General features: G+C 39.9%; 1 protein-coding gene across 7 annotated transcripts in view; it reads right to left on the bottom strand.

Annotated features, from left to right (window-relative positions):
- Positions 1–15,231, bottom strand: part of MYH10 (myosin heavy chain 10) — a 179,626-nt gene that overhangs the window by 55,981 nt on the left and 108,414 nt on the right. For 6 of the 7 annotated variants that reach the window (XM_074342224.1, XM_074342223.1, XM_045524786.2 and 3 more), the window contains 5 exons: positions 14,150–14,242; positions 5,238–5,301; positions 3,796–3,894; positions 1,881–2,024; positions 1,534–1,629 (listed from right to left, as the gene is read on the bottom strand). In XM_074342224.1, coding sequence (XP_074198325.1) covers positions 1,534–1,629; positions 1,881–2,024; positions 3,796–3,894; positions 5,238–5,301; positions 14,150–14,242 — 496 coding nt within the window. The remainder of the gene's footprint in view (positions 1–1,533; positions 1,630–1,880; positions 2,025–3,795; positions 3,895–5,237; positions 5,302–14,149; positions 14,243–15,231) is intronic. The other variant, XM_074342225.1, reaches the window with a different exon arrangement.

Here is a 15,231-nt window from a genome sequence, read left to right as displayed (position 1 = left end):
CTACTACTACCTAATACCGGTAATAATCTGAGAAAAATTATTTACAGACATTTTGTAATATTTTAAAAGCCTCGCACACAATTGGGAAGAGATTTATTTTACTTCCATCACTGGTGATGTCATGAACAGCAATGAAGCAATGACACCAGAACCATTTTAATTGTTTTTCTGTTTTTTTAAACAGTTGTTTTGTAAATGCATCAGGAAGGAAGGAAGGAAAGAAGGAAGAAAAGAAAGACGGAAAAGAATAGAGAAAAAACAAAAAAACAAAAAAAAGAAAAAAGAGAAAAGGAAACGCTTGCCATGATGAGACATTTCCAGATTTTCAGGGAAATTTTCATATGCCATATTCTACAAAATCATGTGAAAAAGTAACAAATCACAGGCGTTAAAAAAGAAGGAAAACCAAGCCAACCATTATAAGCTAAGAGTTGTTTTAAAGTAACAATTAGAAAAGACATCTCGTTATACTTCGAAAAGTGGACACACGTTTGGCTGCCTTGCCTTCACACGGGTGACCCATCCTCTGGGGGGGCAAGGTTTCAAAGCAGACTTAACACTAACGCGTGTCTTGCTCTAAACCTTCAGCTGCTTCAAGTCTTATTTAACCTTGTGAAAGCTATACGGAGGAAGTGGGCCCCCATGTCAATTAAAATACTGACTGAACGAGACAGTTCATGGTCCCAGAAATCCAACACTCTGAGACGAGGTGCAAAGGTTTTGTGGGGATGAGGTGACGATGAGGTGTCAGGGGAGGGACAGGTCCCTTAAAAGGGTTACACGGAGTTAAATCGATGTTTGTTACAGAGAAGAAGGCCTATTTCCAGGGAAGAGAGTGTGATTTATGTTAGCCTTCACCGGCCGCAGTAGATGGGGATGCTCAAGCGAAGCAAGAAAAGGTACTCAGGTAATCAAGCACCCGAGTCAACACAGAGACCCCCGTTTTCCTTTCCTCTCCAGACCTTCAGAAGCCAACCTCACAAGGCTTACAAACACATTTCATGGTTCACAAACTTTTGTTCTCAACCGGTGTGAATTTAAATCCATTTTTGGGGCGGGGGAGGGTATAGCTCAGTGGTAGAGCGTGTGCTTAGCATGCATGAGGTCCTGGGTTCAATCCCTAGTGCCTCCATTAAAATAAATAAACCTAGTTACCTCCCCACCCACCCCTCAAAAAAATCCATTTTCAACATTTAAAAGCTTGAAGATTTCATATTGACATCTACCTTTCCACTTTTCTTTGAAAGATCAATTACAGTTGGCAACCCTGGGCCCATACTCCAGCTGAGGTGAACGCTGGCTAGGAGCCAGCAGCTGCGCCCTTTGGAGGAGCTGCGTGGTCCCCGCGGCCACCTCTCACCCTACACCCCATCCCCTTCCCTCCTTCATGGAGTCAGACTGACCCTTGCCCGGGGGAACGGGGGGTCTCATGGGGAATACTTCAGGGGTGCTTTCAAGCTTACGCTGTAATGTTTTCGGAGAACACAGCAACGAACCACCGAAACAGAAATAAAACCGTCTGTGTCATTTTACCTGTATTTTCCGGCATGGAAGCTTGGTCAGTGTTCCGCTCCTTTTTGAAAGAAATATTTCCAAACTGCAGCACTGAAGATACTACTTTAAGCATTGCTTTATGTTGATATAAAAAGAAAAAAAATTAATTAAAATACTGCATCAAAATGTAGCAGATAGATAGTCTAATTTATTTTGTGCTAAAAATGAGCTCTGTAAGACTTTTCAGTAGGACACGGCTCAGGATTTCATAAAAATTACGGGCAGTTCTCATTAGTTTCTCAGTCATTTTCTAGTTTAGACTATTAACCCCCCAATTTGTAAGTCTTACGGAAGCTGAGTATCAGAATCTTAGAGGAATCACGTACACAGAATCTCTTCATGAGAGAAGCCCATTATATGCATTGCCTCCATCGTCTCCTGAAAGTTGTCTTTGTCTTGCTGTCCCGGAATTGGAATATAGCCATTGGAGAGGAATCTGTAGTTATTAAATCCTTCAAGGAGCAAATCAGCTAAAGGAAAGTACAATGGAACACAACTTACTAAACAGTCACCAACAGACTAAAACACACCCCACATTCGGACTGGACTGATGTTACAGAAGAACATCTAATCCATCACCACCACATACTTTTACTTTATATAGTCATGTTAAGTGCAAACATAGTCAGTTTTCCATTATCTATACAACGAAGGAAAAAGATGATGTAAACGACAAAAATCTCTACAAGGGCTTTTTGGGACAGTGGTTTGTCCAGCATCATATTTGAAATCAGATAGCTGCTCAATGATGTAAATCTTCCAGATAACTAAACTTCACTGTTTTCAGATTTAAATATGTTAGTCATCTTTTGAGGGAAAGCTGTCAAACCTAAATTCTACGTTCCTGTCTTAGCGAGGAGTTTGCAGCAAACATTATTATCAATATGAAAGACTGCGTGGACTTAGATGAAGACCATGGATGTCGAAGGTGGAGAATGTGGTCCAGGCAAGTCCCGAGCCCAGACACCGCACTGAAACCTTTTCTCCAAATGAGTTTGTTTAGTGGTAGATTTGCCTTTGAGAGTGATGTCTGACATGTTAATAGTCTGACAGGATGTTGTTATGGATCCCACCACTGACTCCTGTACTTCAGGGGCCATGATTTAGAACTTAACTTATTCCTTCAAGAAATGTGTTGTTAAGAGCAGAAGGACGTTTTCAGGAGCGACCAAAATAGTTAGAAATTTATCCTCATGGCAGATGTTACCACGTGCTCCCAGCTCTCTGCGTAACCGGCTCTCTTGCAGAGAATGTCTCCTGACCACCCCTCTTCCCTTAATTCTTACCTACATCACAGTTAGCTTCTACTGGGACTTGCCTGCTTTCTTTCTTTCTTTTTTTTTAAATCTCCTTCTTTAACAGTTTTATCTGGTGGTTTTTTTTTTTTTTTTTTTTTGATTCACTACTGCTGCAGAATGACTGCCAGTCTGAAAGCCTGAGAATTTTCTTCTGTTCACCATTACCTACTGTAAAATCTTGAATTTTTAGTCTCTCATTGGCAACTACTCTATTTGCTGCTTATTTTTTCCTTGCAACTCTTTCTCTAATCTCTGGGTTTAATGATTCCACAGATGATCTGCGGTTAGCAAAAGCTTAGACCCCAGACGAGAAAAGTATCACTGGGTTTCATACGTCTCTTGGGGCATCTAGATAATAGACATACTAATTCTATAGAAGCAGCATTGACTTGGAGACTCAGAAGAAACCAGAAAGTCAGGTATCTTCTCTCCCTTCTGACCCAGCAAAATCCCAGAACAGAACTCTACTTTTTACCCTGCCCAATCCCAAACTTCCAGGCTTTGTGGTTCACAAAATAAATAAAAATTCCCTCGGGCTCTTTCTAGTACTACTGGAAGCATGACATGTACATTCAGCTGTCAAGCTAGGCATAAACATATTTACTCAATTTTATTCATTAAATTTATTTTTCTTACTTTCGTATTTATAAACTTTGAAATAAAACATGTTAAAAACACATCATTTGTCTTCTAATTTAAAATTATTTTAAGAGAAAAGAAACAAAAGTACAAAAGGTACCACCACCCACATGCCTGCCACTTAAAGTACGTATCCCATGGCGTGAAGTTCCATTTCAGTTTCATAATTTAACCAGCTAAAACTTTGGTGTGTGTGTATAAAACTAAAACTGTTTCCCAAAGCTGTTCTCTTTTTCAAAACAAAATTCTAATATTAAAAAAGATACTCGACTGATATAAAATAGTGAAAAACTCTGTAACTTACACTTTAGATGTTCTCCTGCTCCAGATAACAACTGGTAAAAGATATGAAAAGTACGCTCATCTTTTGCTTGACGAACAGCACGAGATTTTTCTAGAAGGTCTGAGCAAACATGGTTAAGGGTGACATGAAAAAGGTGGTCCTCACAGTGTCTGTACACATTTAATTCATAAAATGTTTCCTTTCCCTGAAATATATCAACTATCCTGCAATGAACCATTCTAAATGACTGAACTTCGTAAGTGGAAAAAAAATACATACAATTTGTTTCTCACTCATCTTCTAACACCTCTGAACTGGGAGGGAACTTGAAGACCAGAGTGCTTCCCTCACCCACTGCACTGCTGACCCGACTTGGGTCATGGTCAAAAAACAGCTCTACACAAGGAGCTGTAAGAAGCTAGGAAAAAAATCCCCAAAACATCCTCCACACGCAATGACAAGTACATTCACGTGAATGATTCCACCTACAGCAGACCAGTATGAAGGAACCCCAGATCCATTTGCCTGTCATTTTCAAGTCTTTCTTGCTCTGAGTATATTTAGAGACACAAAATCCAGGTCTGAATTAACAGGAAAATTTCCATCTCTCCCTCACCTAAGGGAGAAATACAATTTATTCTTGTCACTGGAGAGTATTTAACAAGGATCACAGAATTGCCACCTGTATCTTTCCTAACTGGCACAGTTATCATTTAGAATCATTTCTATTTTATCATCTCTTTAATCAAATTAATTCTATATATACCTATCATTCCTTCAGGCCATTCTATGCACGTAACATTTATCAGGACTAGTCTATGTATCTGACATTTTTTTCCCCTCTAGTTTTATCCTGCTCAACCACAAACTGAAATGATTTCAACTCTGTACATTAATAAGGCTTGTTTCAGTGGGTATATGCTCACCCTGCAAATATCAGAAGCAGATGGTAAAAAAAAGTGGGGTAACACAACAGTAACTGAAGAGTTCAATGTAACAGTATTCACCTAAACGACCTTACACCACGTAACACTGCCTGGGTCCATGTGCAGTATCCTCACCTCAGTGGGACTTCCCATTTCTCTAGCCACGGGAACAGATTATGACGTGGTGTCAAAAACAAACAACGACAAACCACTACTTTGGAACTAATGTCCAGTAGCTGAAGGTGTCTGCACAAGTCACCATCTCTCTGGGTTAAGCTTTAGCATCTGGATAACGGGAGAGGTATCACAGAGGGTTGCCACGAGGCCGAAGGAAGGTCAAATAATTCTTCCCCTCTTTGGTGTGGGGGTGGGGTGGGGAGGTAATTAGGTTCATTCGTTCGTTCGTTCATTCATTCATTCATTCATTCATTCATTCATTCATTCAGTGGAGGTACCAGGGATTGAACCCAGGACCTGGTGCTATACCCTCCCACCCACATTCTTTATTTTGAATAATGCGATTATGGAAAAGGATACATGTTTCAATGTTGGCCCCAACAATATAGCCAGTTACATCAAAGTTGATCCGAATAAACTTGCCCTGAAAATAAATTACAAAGCAAAAACTGAAAATAAATTAAGGACATAGGAGATGTGAACACTGTAAGAAAAGTAAGCCAATGCTCCCTGTTACGTCTTCATGAATGGATTGCAAGATGGAGCTTATGCACTGCCTTCCCCCCCCAAAAAAAGAAAAGAAAAAGCCTCAATAAATTTTTTAAAAAGATACAGTGCTAGGATAGGTTACCTTCCTGGACATTATAAAAGTGAAACCCTAGCCATTTAGAACTTTTTAAAAGCTCTTCTAAACAATCTGAAAGATTTTAATAGCTTTAAAGGAACACTGTATCTAGCCCTATAATGCCAGATTTGAAAAAAACTGAATAATGTAGATGATTTCCTAAGAAAACAGAAATCCACTCAAGAAAAAGAGAAAACTTGAACAGACCATAATCACAGAAAATAATGAAGTATAATTACTCCTTTAAAAATGATGGACTGGTCTTAAGAAATGGCTTTGCAAATTTCTAAGGAATATTCAACTGCTTTACCATACAACTGTTTCTGGGAAACAGAAAATAGTGGTTATTTCATAATTCATTTTATAAAGTTGTCATAACACCAAATACGCAAACTGGTAAACATATTATAAAAAAGGGAAAGCAAAATAAAAGCAAGTATCTTACTTATAAACACGGATATAAAAGGCCAAATTAAATATTTTGCAAAACAAAGGAACGCTAAAAATGATGAAGAATGGTTTATTCCAGGACTGCTAAGGACTGATACTGGTAAACATACTACCATTATTCATCACATGAAGAGGCAAAGGACTGGAGAGCTTTTATGGATGTGGACAAGAAGATTCTAAAATTTAAGGGAAATGGAAAGGACCTAGAAAAGTTACAACAATTTTGAGAAAGAGGACAAGATTTCACACCACTCAATTTCAAGAAGCTACAAGATGACTCAGGTGGTGTGGTATTGGTGTAAGGACAGAGACACGGACCAATGGAGCAGAACAGAGCCCAAAAACAGACCACGCACGCAGTCAGTTCATCTGTGACAGAGGTGCCGAGGTAATTTAACAGAGAAAGGACCAATCTTTTCAAGAAATGGTGCTTGAAAAATTAGGCAAAATGAAACAAACCTCAAACCACATACAAAAATTAACTCAAAACAGATCATTGTCCTAAATGCATGGGCTAAAACTATAAAAGAAAACTTTCTACAAGAACTTTCTAAAGAAAACAGAAGAAAACTTTTACGACCTTAAGTTAGACAAAGATTTCTTAGATAGAATGCAAAAAGCATAAACCATAAAAAAAAAATTGGTTAAGTTGGATTTCATCAAAATTTAAAACTTTTCTGGACTCAAAGCCAGTAACTTTTTAGAAGTGGGGGGGGGGGAATGGCAAAACTTCTGTTCTTCAATAGACACTGCAAAGAAAATGAAGAGAGAAAACCAACCTGGCGGAGCGTATCTGCAAAACCTGGATCTGATACAGGACTTGCTCCCAGAATATAGGAAGAGCTCTTACAAGTCAGCAACAGGACAAACAACCAATTAAAAAACAAAACACACAAAACTAGACACAGGATTGAAACAGATACTTCGTCAAAGAAGATATGCAAATGGTCGACAGGTATATGGAAAGCTGCCCAGTGTCACAGGGAAATGCAGACTAAAACTAGCACAGTGCGGTACCAGTACACACCCATCCTTTTTAAAGAAAGAACAACAAGGACACAGAACAACAGAGACTCATACAACCCTGGTGAGGATGCAAAATGGTACAGCCACTTTGGAAAATCGTTTGCCAGTTTCTTACAAAGTAAACAAATTACCATACGACCCAGCAAGTCCATGACTAGGTGTTTACCCAACGGAAACGAAAGCACTGTCCACACAAAGCCTTACACATGAATGTCCACAGCCACTTTATTCCTAACAGCCCCGAAAAGGAAACAATCCAAATGTCCGTCAAGTGTGAGCAGATAAAGAAACGGTGGTACAGTCACACAACGGAACACTGCCGAGCAATAGAAGTGGACAAACCAGCGCTACATCCAACACCGTGGTTGGATCTAAAAAGCGTCACATTGCGTGAAAGAAGCTAGACAGGAAATACACTCACTTCGTGATTCCATTTACTTGACGTGATTCCACTGACTTGAATTCTAAAGAAAACAAAACTATAGAGACAAAACAGACGAGTGGCTATCAGAGCAAGGGGCAGAAGGAGGGGCCTGACCACATAAAGGCAAGAGGAACCTGGAGTGATGGGGACAGCCTATCTCCAGCCTACCTCCGGATCACGGTGCTGGTTACACTACCATACACGTTTGTCTAAATCCATCCAACCGTACGCTTGAAAAGGGTGAATTCTACTGTGTGCAAAATGTAACTCAAGAAACCAACTATCTTAGGACTCCTTAGAAAAACGTTTTTAAAAATACAGTTAAACATCTATTCTTTAGATTTACAATAAACTTGTTAAATTAAATAGGATACACCCTTGTTAAACTGAAAACCCTTGGTTTACATTCTTCCACTATGTCTCCATTCAACTCACCCATTCTTTTACCCACACCTTTAACACTCTTCTCACCTTTCCAATGTTATTTTTTCAGTGCATAAATATTTACTTTAAATAGAAAAAAAAGAGTAGTCAGTACTGGCATACAGTCACAGAATTTTTGAATTATGTTTTGTTGTATATAAATTATATCTCAATAAATAAGTAAGTCAGTTTTGCCCTTGTTTTGTGGAAGACCCTTAAGAAAGAATAAAGATCAAAGATGATCAGTCCTTACAAACAGAACCATTCAAAAAACTCAGAAACTAAAATCAGGCCGGGATGTTACAATGAGGGTTAAAATTCTTTGCACGCTTTAAACAGCTGTATTATCCACACAGTATTTCACTGAGTTAATAAAAAGGTTGCTATTTTAAGAGAGAGTAGTCAAGACAGTGTTATTACTTCAAAGCTGCAAAGAACACCTTGCCAACATAATTGCTCAGGTTTTTCAAGTTTCAACACTGCAGGAAGGTTCCTCACAATCATATGGCATCACCTAATTCTTACTGAACATTTCCCTTAAATTCGTTCTATAGTAACGTAAGCTTTCAGCTTTCAATAATTTGTCTAATTTCTTTTTGGGGGTCTAATTTCTTTATTATGCATTTATCAACATGCTGTTTAAGCTTTCAACTTCTCATACTCTTTCCACTTTCCTTTTCTTTACCATTCTGAATTTGAAGTTCAAAATCCATTAAACAAAAGAAATTCTTTTTGGGCAATAAGACAAAGTTACCACACTGGTAATGTTGAACCCTAATAACTTTAAAATTGAACATTATCCATTTTATATTTGGTGAATTTATTCTTCCCTTACTTCATGCGAAAAATATAAACTAGGAAAGGAAGTTAGATTCAAAGGAGAAATGGAAGAAAACTAAAGTTTTGGTCTTTTGAGCAGGTGACCTAAAAAAAAAATGACCCCACACAGCTTGGACGTGTGGTCACTTACTTGGATGAACAAGCAAAGTCACCAACATACGACATCTCGCTTTCTCATTGGTCCCCTGGCCAGAGAGCCCTTTCCCCTTCCTAACGGCACCCATGGCTGCTCTGACTGTTACAGCTAGTGCCCGAGAAGTATCTTCTGGCTGCAGGAAAAGAGCCTGGCAAACACTGATGCAAGAAGGGGATGGGAGGAGGAAAACCACACGCAGGGAGGAGGCGGAGTGGACTGGGGCGTCCCTCCCTCCCACCTGCCCGATCCCAACAAGCCAGTAATCTGAAAACCACCTGTTCAGTAACTAATACATCTTGGTTATAAGCCAAAGCTCTAGAATTGATTCTATTTTGAAAATACTTACCAAAAAAAAAAAACTTATAAAGTTGAAAACTATCAACTCTCTATGCTAAGTGATAGTCATGTTCAGCTATTTCACGAGGTCTGCCCAAGTACTTGCACAACAACCTGAAAAAGGGAAATTCCAGAACCAGAAAGATACTTTCCTGAATATCCCCTAAACAGCCTAGGATTTAAATATTCCCCTTAATGCTGGATATCCCGGCAAATTAGGTAAGAAGCCGGCCATGGGACATGAAATCACTTCAGTGTTAGACAGTCTTGGGGGTTAGGGAGGGAAAGGAGAAAATAAAATCTATAGACTGAAAAGTTTCTCCCTCTTTCAGAATTAACATTTTTATTAATAAATTTAGACTAAAGTGGAAAACAAGTGAAGAGTTTTACTTTTAAGTGGGTTGGGTCCTCTAACCTTATAAACATGATGTGCAGAAACTTGTAAAGATTCCCATGTAGGTCAGGTTACGGTACTCAGAATACGCAGCCAGGATCTCACCAATGAAGACAAACACAAAGGGAAAACCAAAAATATAACAAGAACATTATGTATTAACTACGGAGTGTGCATTCTGCTACGATGCACGTGTGTCCCAATACAAGACCTACGAAGCACATCACTGCAAGAGTTCTGAGCAGCAAAGGCAGCTGGAATCTCCCCTTTCACGTGAAACAGAAATTGTTAAGAATTTCACTTATGAGGTGCAAAGGACAACTTGGGTATTTTGATACTATCAACAAAATAAGAAAATTATCTTAAAGATTTTCACTCCTTCTAAATGGACATTGACTTTCTGGAACTTTTCCTGTGGGTGGTTACGATGTATCCATAGTAATTAAACCTTGACTGTTAGCAACTTATTATCGGGGCAATGCAAGTTTGTTTCATGTTCTGAAAATACGCCCTTCCTAATTTGGAATTCAAAGTTATTACAAGATCTGTAATTTTCTTGAAATCACACTGGCATAGGTAGTGACTGTGCTGTGTATGTGTGTTAGTTTGCTCCACAGAAAATCTCCACTCTGGAGGCAGCTATTTGCCCTAAATGGGAAAACCCATTCTAAGAGTAATTAGCTAGAATTTAATCCCAAGGCCAGATGGCTATTTTAAATGCTTCAGCTATCTTAGTCTCCAAAGTACACCAGAAGCTTTGTTAATTATAAAATGAGTTTTTCTTGTGAACTAAGTGGCCTTGTTACTTAGTATAATGGATGTTAGAAACTTCTGGGGTAAAATGAGTGGTATTAAGAGACGTGGACAGACTGGAAACACACAGACGCCGCCAGCCTGGTGTGGGCAAGCCCCAGGGGCTGCAGCGTCAGTAAGGCAGCCGCTGATTTGGAAGATGCGTGTTGCCTGGTGCAGACCAGAGACTATGACACCATCGCATCTGCCTCAGGAAATCCTTAGGGAAGGTTAGGTGAGATACTAAAGACAGAGCAGCCACTGCATTTAATTTATCCACAAAACTGCTCTAAGCGTGAGAGTGCAGAATTCTGACTCGCTTTCACTGCAACCTTGTAGCCAAGTGGTAGGCAGGCTACCTGGGGCCTTTATCCAGCTCCAACGATTACAGGCTAATTACCTACCAAAAAGTTACAGAAAATCGGGAATTGCCAAACTGGCTTATTTCAGTTTGAAGAAAAAAAAAAGATTTGCACAAATATGGAAAGTGATTCCTATTAAAACCTTCTGAGGGAAGATGTGTCTGCTGATACAATCATTTTAAAATTGAAGTCCCTGTTCTTAAAGTTTCATTACAAGAGATTCATTTTACACAAATCTCCTCCATCTGGGATGCATCTGACTTCTCCATAAACAGAGAGCTGTACTAACTGTGAACGCTTATTTTCATAAGGGTATTGCTCTCCTAAAGAATCCCCTGTAACACAAACCATACGTTAGCATCTTTGAAAGCAAAGATATTCTTCAGGAAATTACTCATCTATATCAGATCAAAGAAATGGAAACAAATGGATTCTAAAGTTTATGGAGTTTATGGTTTCAAATATTTTCACTGCAAGCATGTGGCTTGTAAATGACCACATGAAACTCCACTGTACACACATCTTCTTAAAAAAATTTTTTTGTTATATCTTTTTTTGAGAGGGGGGATTAGGTTTATTTATTTATTTTTTTAATGAAGGTACTGGGGCTTGAACTCAGGACCTCATGCATGCTAAGCATGTGCTCTACCACTAAGCTATGCCCTCCCCCTCACAGAACTTATCTTTTAACATCACCTCACTCTCTCAGTATGATGAATAACCAATCCCAACCCAGCCCATGGCCTGGCCTGGCCTGGCCGTGGAGCCGGCACTTCCCACGTACCTTCTGGCCCTGCTTCTAAAACTGGGGCGCGCATATTCTCAGCGGGCCCGGCACATGCAACCCGCCCCCTGAGCTCAGCTGTACATGATGGTATGTCATGAAAAACACATTAAAGTTAAAACCCAAACGAAGGTGAGCTCCCTGAGGCTGCAGAATTTTGTCCACTAATACATTCCCAGGGTCTGGAAGAGTGCCTGGCACTTAGCAGGCAACCGCATTTTAACTAAACGGATCCCATAAACACATACACCTACTATCGACTTAAACGTGCGAGGCACAGTGCCAGCAACCAAGGGTCCAGAGAGCCCAGCAGGCGAGGTCCCTGCTGTCAGAGATCATACATCCTAGCAGGAGAGCGATCACAGACAAGCAGACATAAGCCTTAGAAGAGAAATCTTAAAGAAAGAGTTCCATTTGGAATACGTTAAACTGTGAAATCTATCAGGCAGCCCAATGGAGATAACAAACGGCACAGTGTCCGGCAAAGAACAGGTGCTCGACAGCAAACTGAATGGCAGAACCCAAACTCTAAATTATACAACATTTAATTTAAAAACGAGTCTGCACTGGCTACTCTTTAACCTCCTGAGAACCAGTGTTGGCAACACCCACAGAAACCTGCTAAGGGGATGTTTTAACTGAATGTGAGTCAGTCAACGCAACTAATTATTTTCTTAGGGAACCAGTAAAATCAATTAATTGACTAATTGACACAGATCACAGGTTAGTAGCAATTTCTCCTCTAAACAAAAATGAGATAAGTGGGCACAAAACTGTTTCTCTTGAATTTAGAGTGTGGTTGGGGGGTGATCAGAACAGACTGGCAACTAGATTTATGTGGTAAAAAGAAAGCTTTTCCACTAAGAAACCCTTGTAAACCTTCACGGAGGTTCACATACCAACGCTGGTAGCTCACCATGTCTACCAGCCCACGATCCAGCCGCTAAACACTGGCTTCAGCAGGAGGAACTTAGGGCTGCATCATGGGTAACTGCCCACGGGATGACAAAAACTCTAGACGCATCTCAGTCTCCCGGGATCCCAAAGTCACAGCCATGCTTCCCACTGACACAGGCACATGTCATCCTATTTTGTACACAAAAGGCTAAAGTAACTATTAAATGAACTTGGATTAAGGGAATCTTCAGATTTGATCTTCCTAGACAGGGACAACGTTCCAAGCAAACAGGGCCCTGTTTCTTACATCACTTGGAAAGCCTCTTGTACTTAAACTACCTCTGATAGAGTTATGGGCGGAATGGTGTCCTACCCGCAAATTCACGTGTTGAATTCCTAACTGTAGTAGCTCAGAGCATGACAGGATTTGAAAAAAGGGTCCTCATCGACACAAGTTAAAATGAGGTCACCAGGGTGGGCCGAGTCCAGTACGACTGGTGTCTTCTAAGAAGAGCAGAGCAGCCTCAGGCACACACGGAGGGAAGACCGTTGCCAGCCCAGAAGACGGCCGTCCACAAGCCAGAGAGAGAGGTCTCGGAAGACACAACCTGGCCGGCACCTTGCCCTCAGATTTCTGGCCTCCAGTTGGGAGAGATACATCTCTTGGCTAAGTTACCCCATCTGTGGTGTCATGGCAGCCCAACAAAGGCACACAGAGGGTTATCTGCCACCTTTGTATTTACCGGGTCCTCTGTGATCTGACAGCTTCTCCTGATCACAGAAACCACGTCATCAGAAGATCAATGTGCAGACCATGACTGCACATTCCCAGAGTAAAAATGTCAGAGACCCAGATTTCCAAAAACTGTCTGTCAAGGAATTGTTAGAATTGAAGTTTCTTTTATTCTGGCCTTCTCGACTTTGACCAATACTTCTAATATCAGAGGGAGGAGGAAAAACATAGAATTAATTCAAATGATTTAAGTAGAAGTAACAGAAATTGATCCCCCCCGGGCCCAAATCTGACTGTGGACAGGGTGACAATCTTGATGACTCTAATCCAGGGCAAAAGATTTTATTGAATCTGAGCTTAGAGATGATTTGCTATTGAAGTGTTGATGCTGAGCAGCTTGAATTGGGGGAGCAGTGTCGTGTGGTAACACTGATCTGTCACTTAGGGTAAAATCTCAGACAAGCTGTGAGAGCTGGTCAGACTGAGGGAGAAAGTGAAGCTGTCAATGAATTAAGAGAGTCAACCAGCTGAGAAGATTTTTTAAAAGACGTAAGAACAGCAACGAATTGCTCTGAGATCCACACCCCACAGACACTGCAAAGAACGAGAAGAACCATTTCCCACATCAAACCGCAATCTCATGTGCTGAGTGTTTACCACGCCCAGTGCTGTGCTAAGTACTCAACCGGCGTCCTGTTTAATCTCCACGCCAACCCTGTAATCACATGCCATCCGCAATCAGAAATGAAGAAACAAGTCCAGAGAGGTTATTTAATTATACAGCCACGTAACAATACATGATTATATACTTACATATAATAAAAACACAATTTAAATCACTTTCCTAGTTGTTTTTTTCTTTTCTTTTTGCTTTTAAAAATGTGGCTACTAGAAACTTTTAAATTCCATGTGACTTGCATTGTATTTCTACTGGACAGCACTGCTCCACACCACTTCTATTAGGAAGGAAGGTACTTTATTTGTTTAATCACAGTAGACATTTAACTAGAAATCGGAGAAAATAAAAGTTTCTGGTGCTTTTCAACTTACAAAACGAGATGAATTATCATTTTTCACAGTCTTTGCATTTCCAAATGATTCCAGGATTGGATTTGCTTGCAAAAGCTGCCGTTCAAGTTCCCCCTGAAAGACATTACACACACACACACACACACACACACACAAGCAGAAGTACATTAATCTAGTATCTCTACTCCAGTCCTCAGGGAAAACAAAACAAGACAAAACAAAAAACTGCTTCTTTCCCTCAGCCTTTTCACTTTATCTGCCATCCAGCAAACTTTGTGGTTGGCTTCTAACTCTTGGTCTTGAGGAGCTCTGCTGAAGGAAAAATCTTAGCATCTCTCAAATGATCACTAGGCAAAGAAATGTCACATTGAACAGGTGATAAATTTAAGGACAGCACATAAATTAAGTAGAGAGTTTTTTAAATACAGCAAACTAGTTTTCATGAAATGAAATTTAGCATGATATTTCCATTAAGAACATATTAATACTTGCTAAACAGTTCACTTATTTTTGCCTGAGCATGGAGAGATGGTAGAAATAATTTTTAAAAACCCTATACATATTAAAAGACATTGTTACACGGTCTGAGAAAAAAAAAGAACATATTAATAGTTACACTTCTGTTTATTTCTACTTGGCCTTGTTCCAAAGATTCAAAGCAGCAAATTCTAATAATTTCCATTGTACTGGTACAAGATTTGTCATTTTTCCAAGGGTTTCACATAGTATCTTAGTGACCTAGAGCAAGGTCCTTATCTCCAATTTCAGAGGTGACAGAGATGGTGAAGCTACTGACTTCCTGCTCAAATTTTAAAAGCTAAGTATACTGTGATATAGTGTATGCTTTATTCATGTCCTTATGTATAAGCAAATTAAGCTACAAGACAAATTTTACAAACAAAAAGTGGCAGTATGTTGACATGTGCTTTAATCAAGCAGCACAAGGGAAGCTGCAAGGGGTGGGGTGACTGCGTCTGGCCACGAAAAGCACCACAGGTCAGGCTGCGTCCCTGGGATGGAACTTTAGGACATAAATAAATCTGCTTTTTCCAAACACAAATCTTACCCCTCTATTTTAAAATACCCACAGTATTCTAGATCTA

Source organism: Camelus bactrianus, chromosome 16 (assembly GCF_048773025.1).
Source record: "Camelus bactrianus isolate YW-2024 breed Bactrian camel chromosome 16, ASM4877302v1, whole genome shotgun sequence".
Classification (NCBI taxonomy): Eukaryota; Metazoa; Chordata; class Mammalia; order Artiodactyla; family Camelidae; genus Camelus; species Camelus bactrianus.
This window is presented reverse-complemented; position numbering and strand designations above follow the sequence as displayed.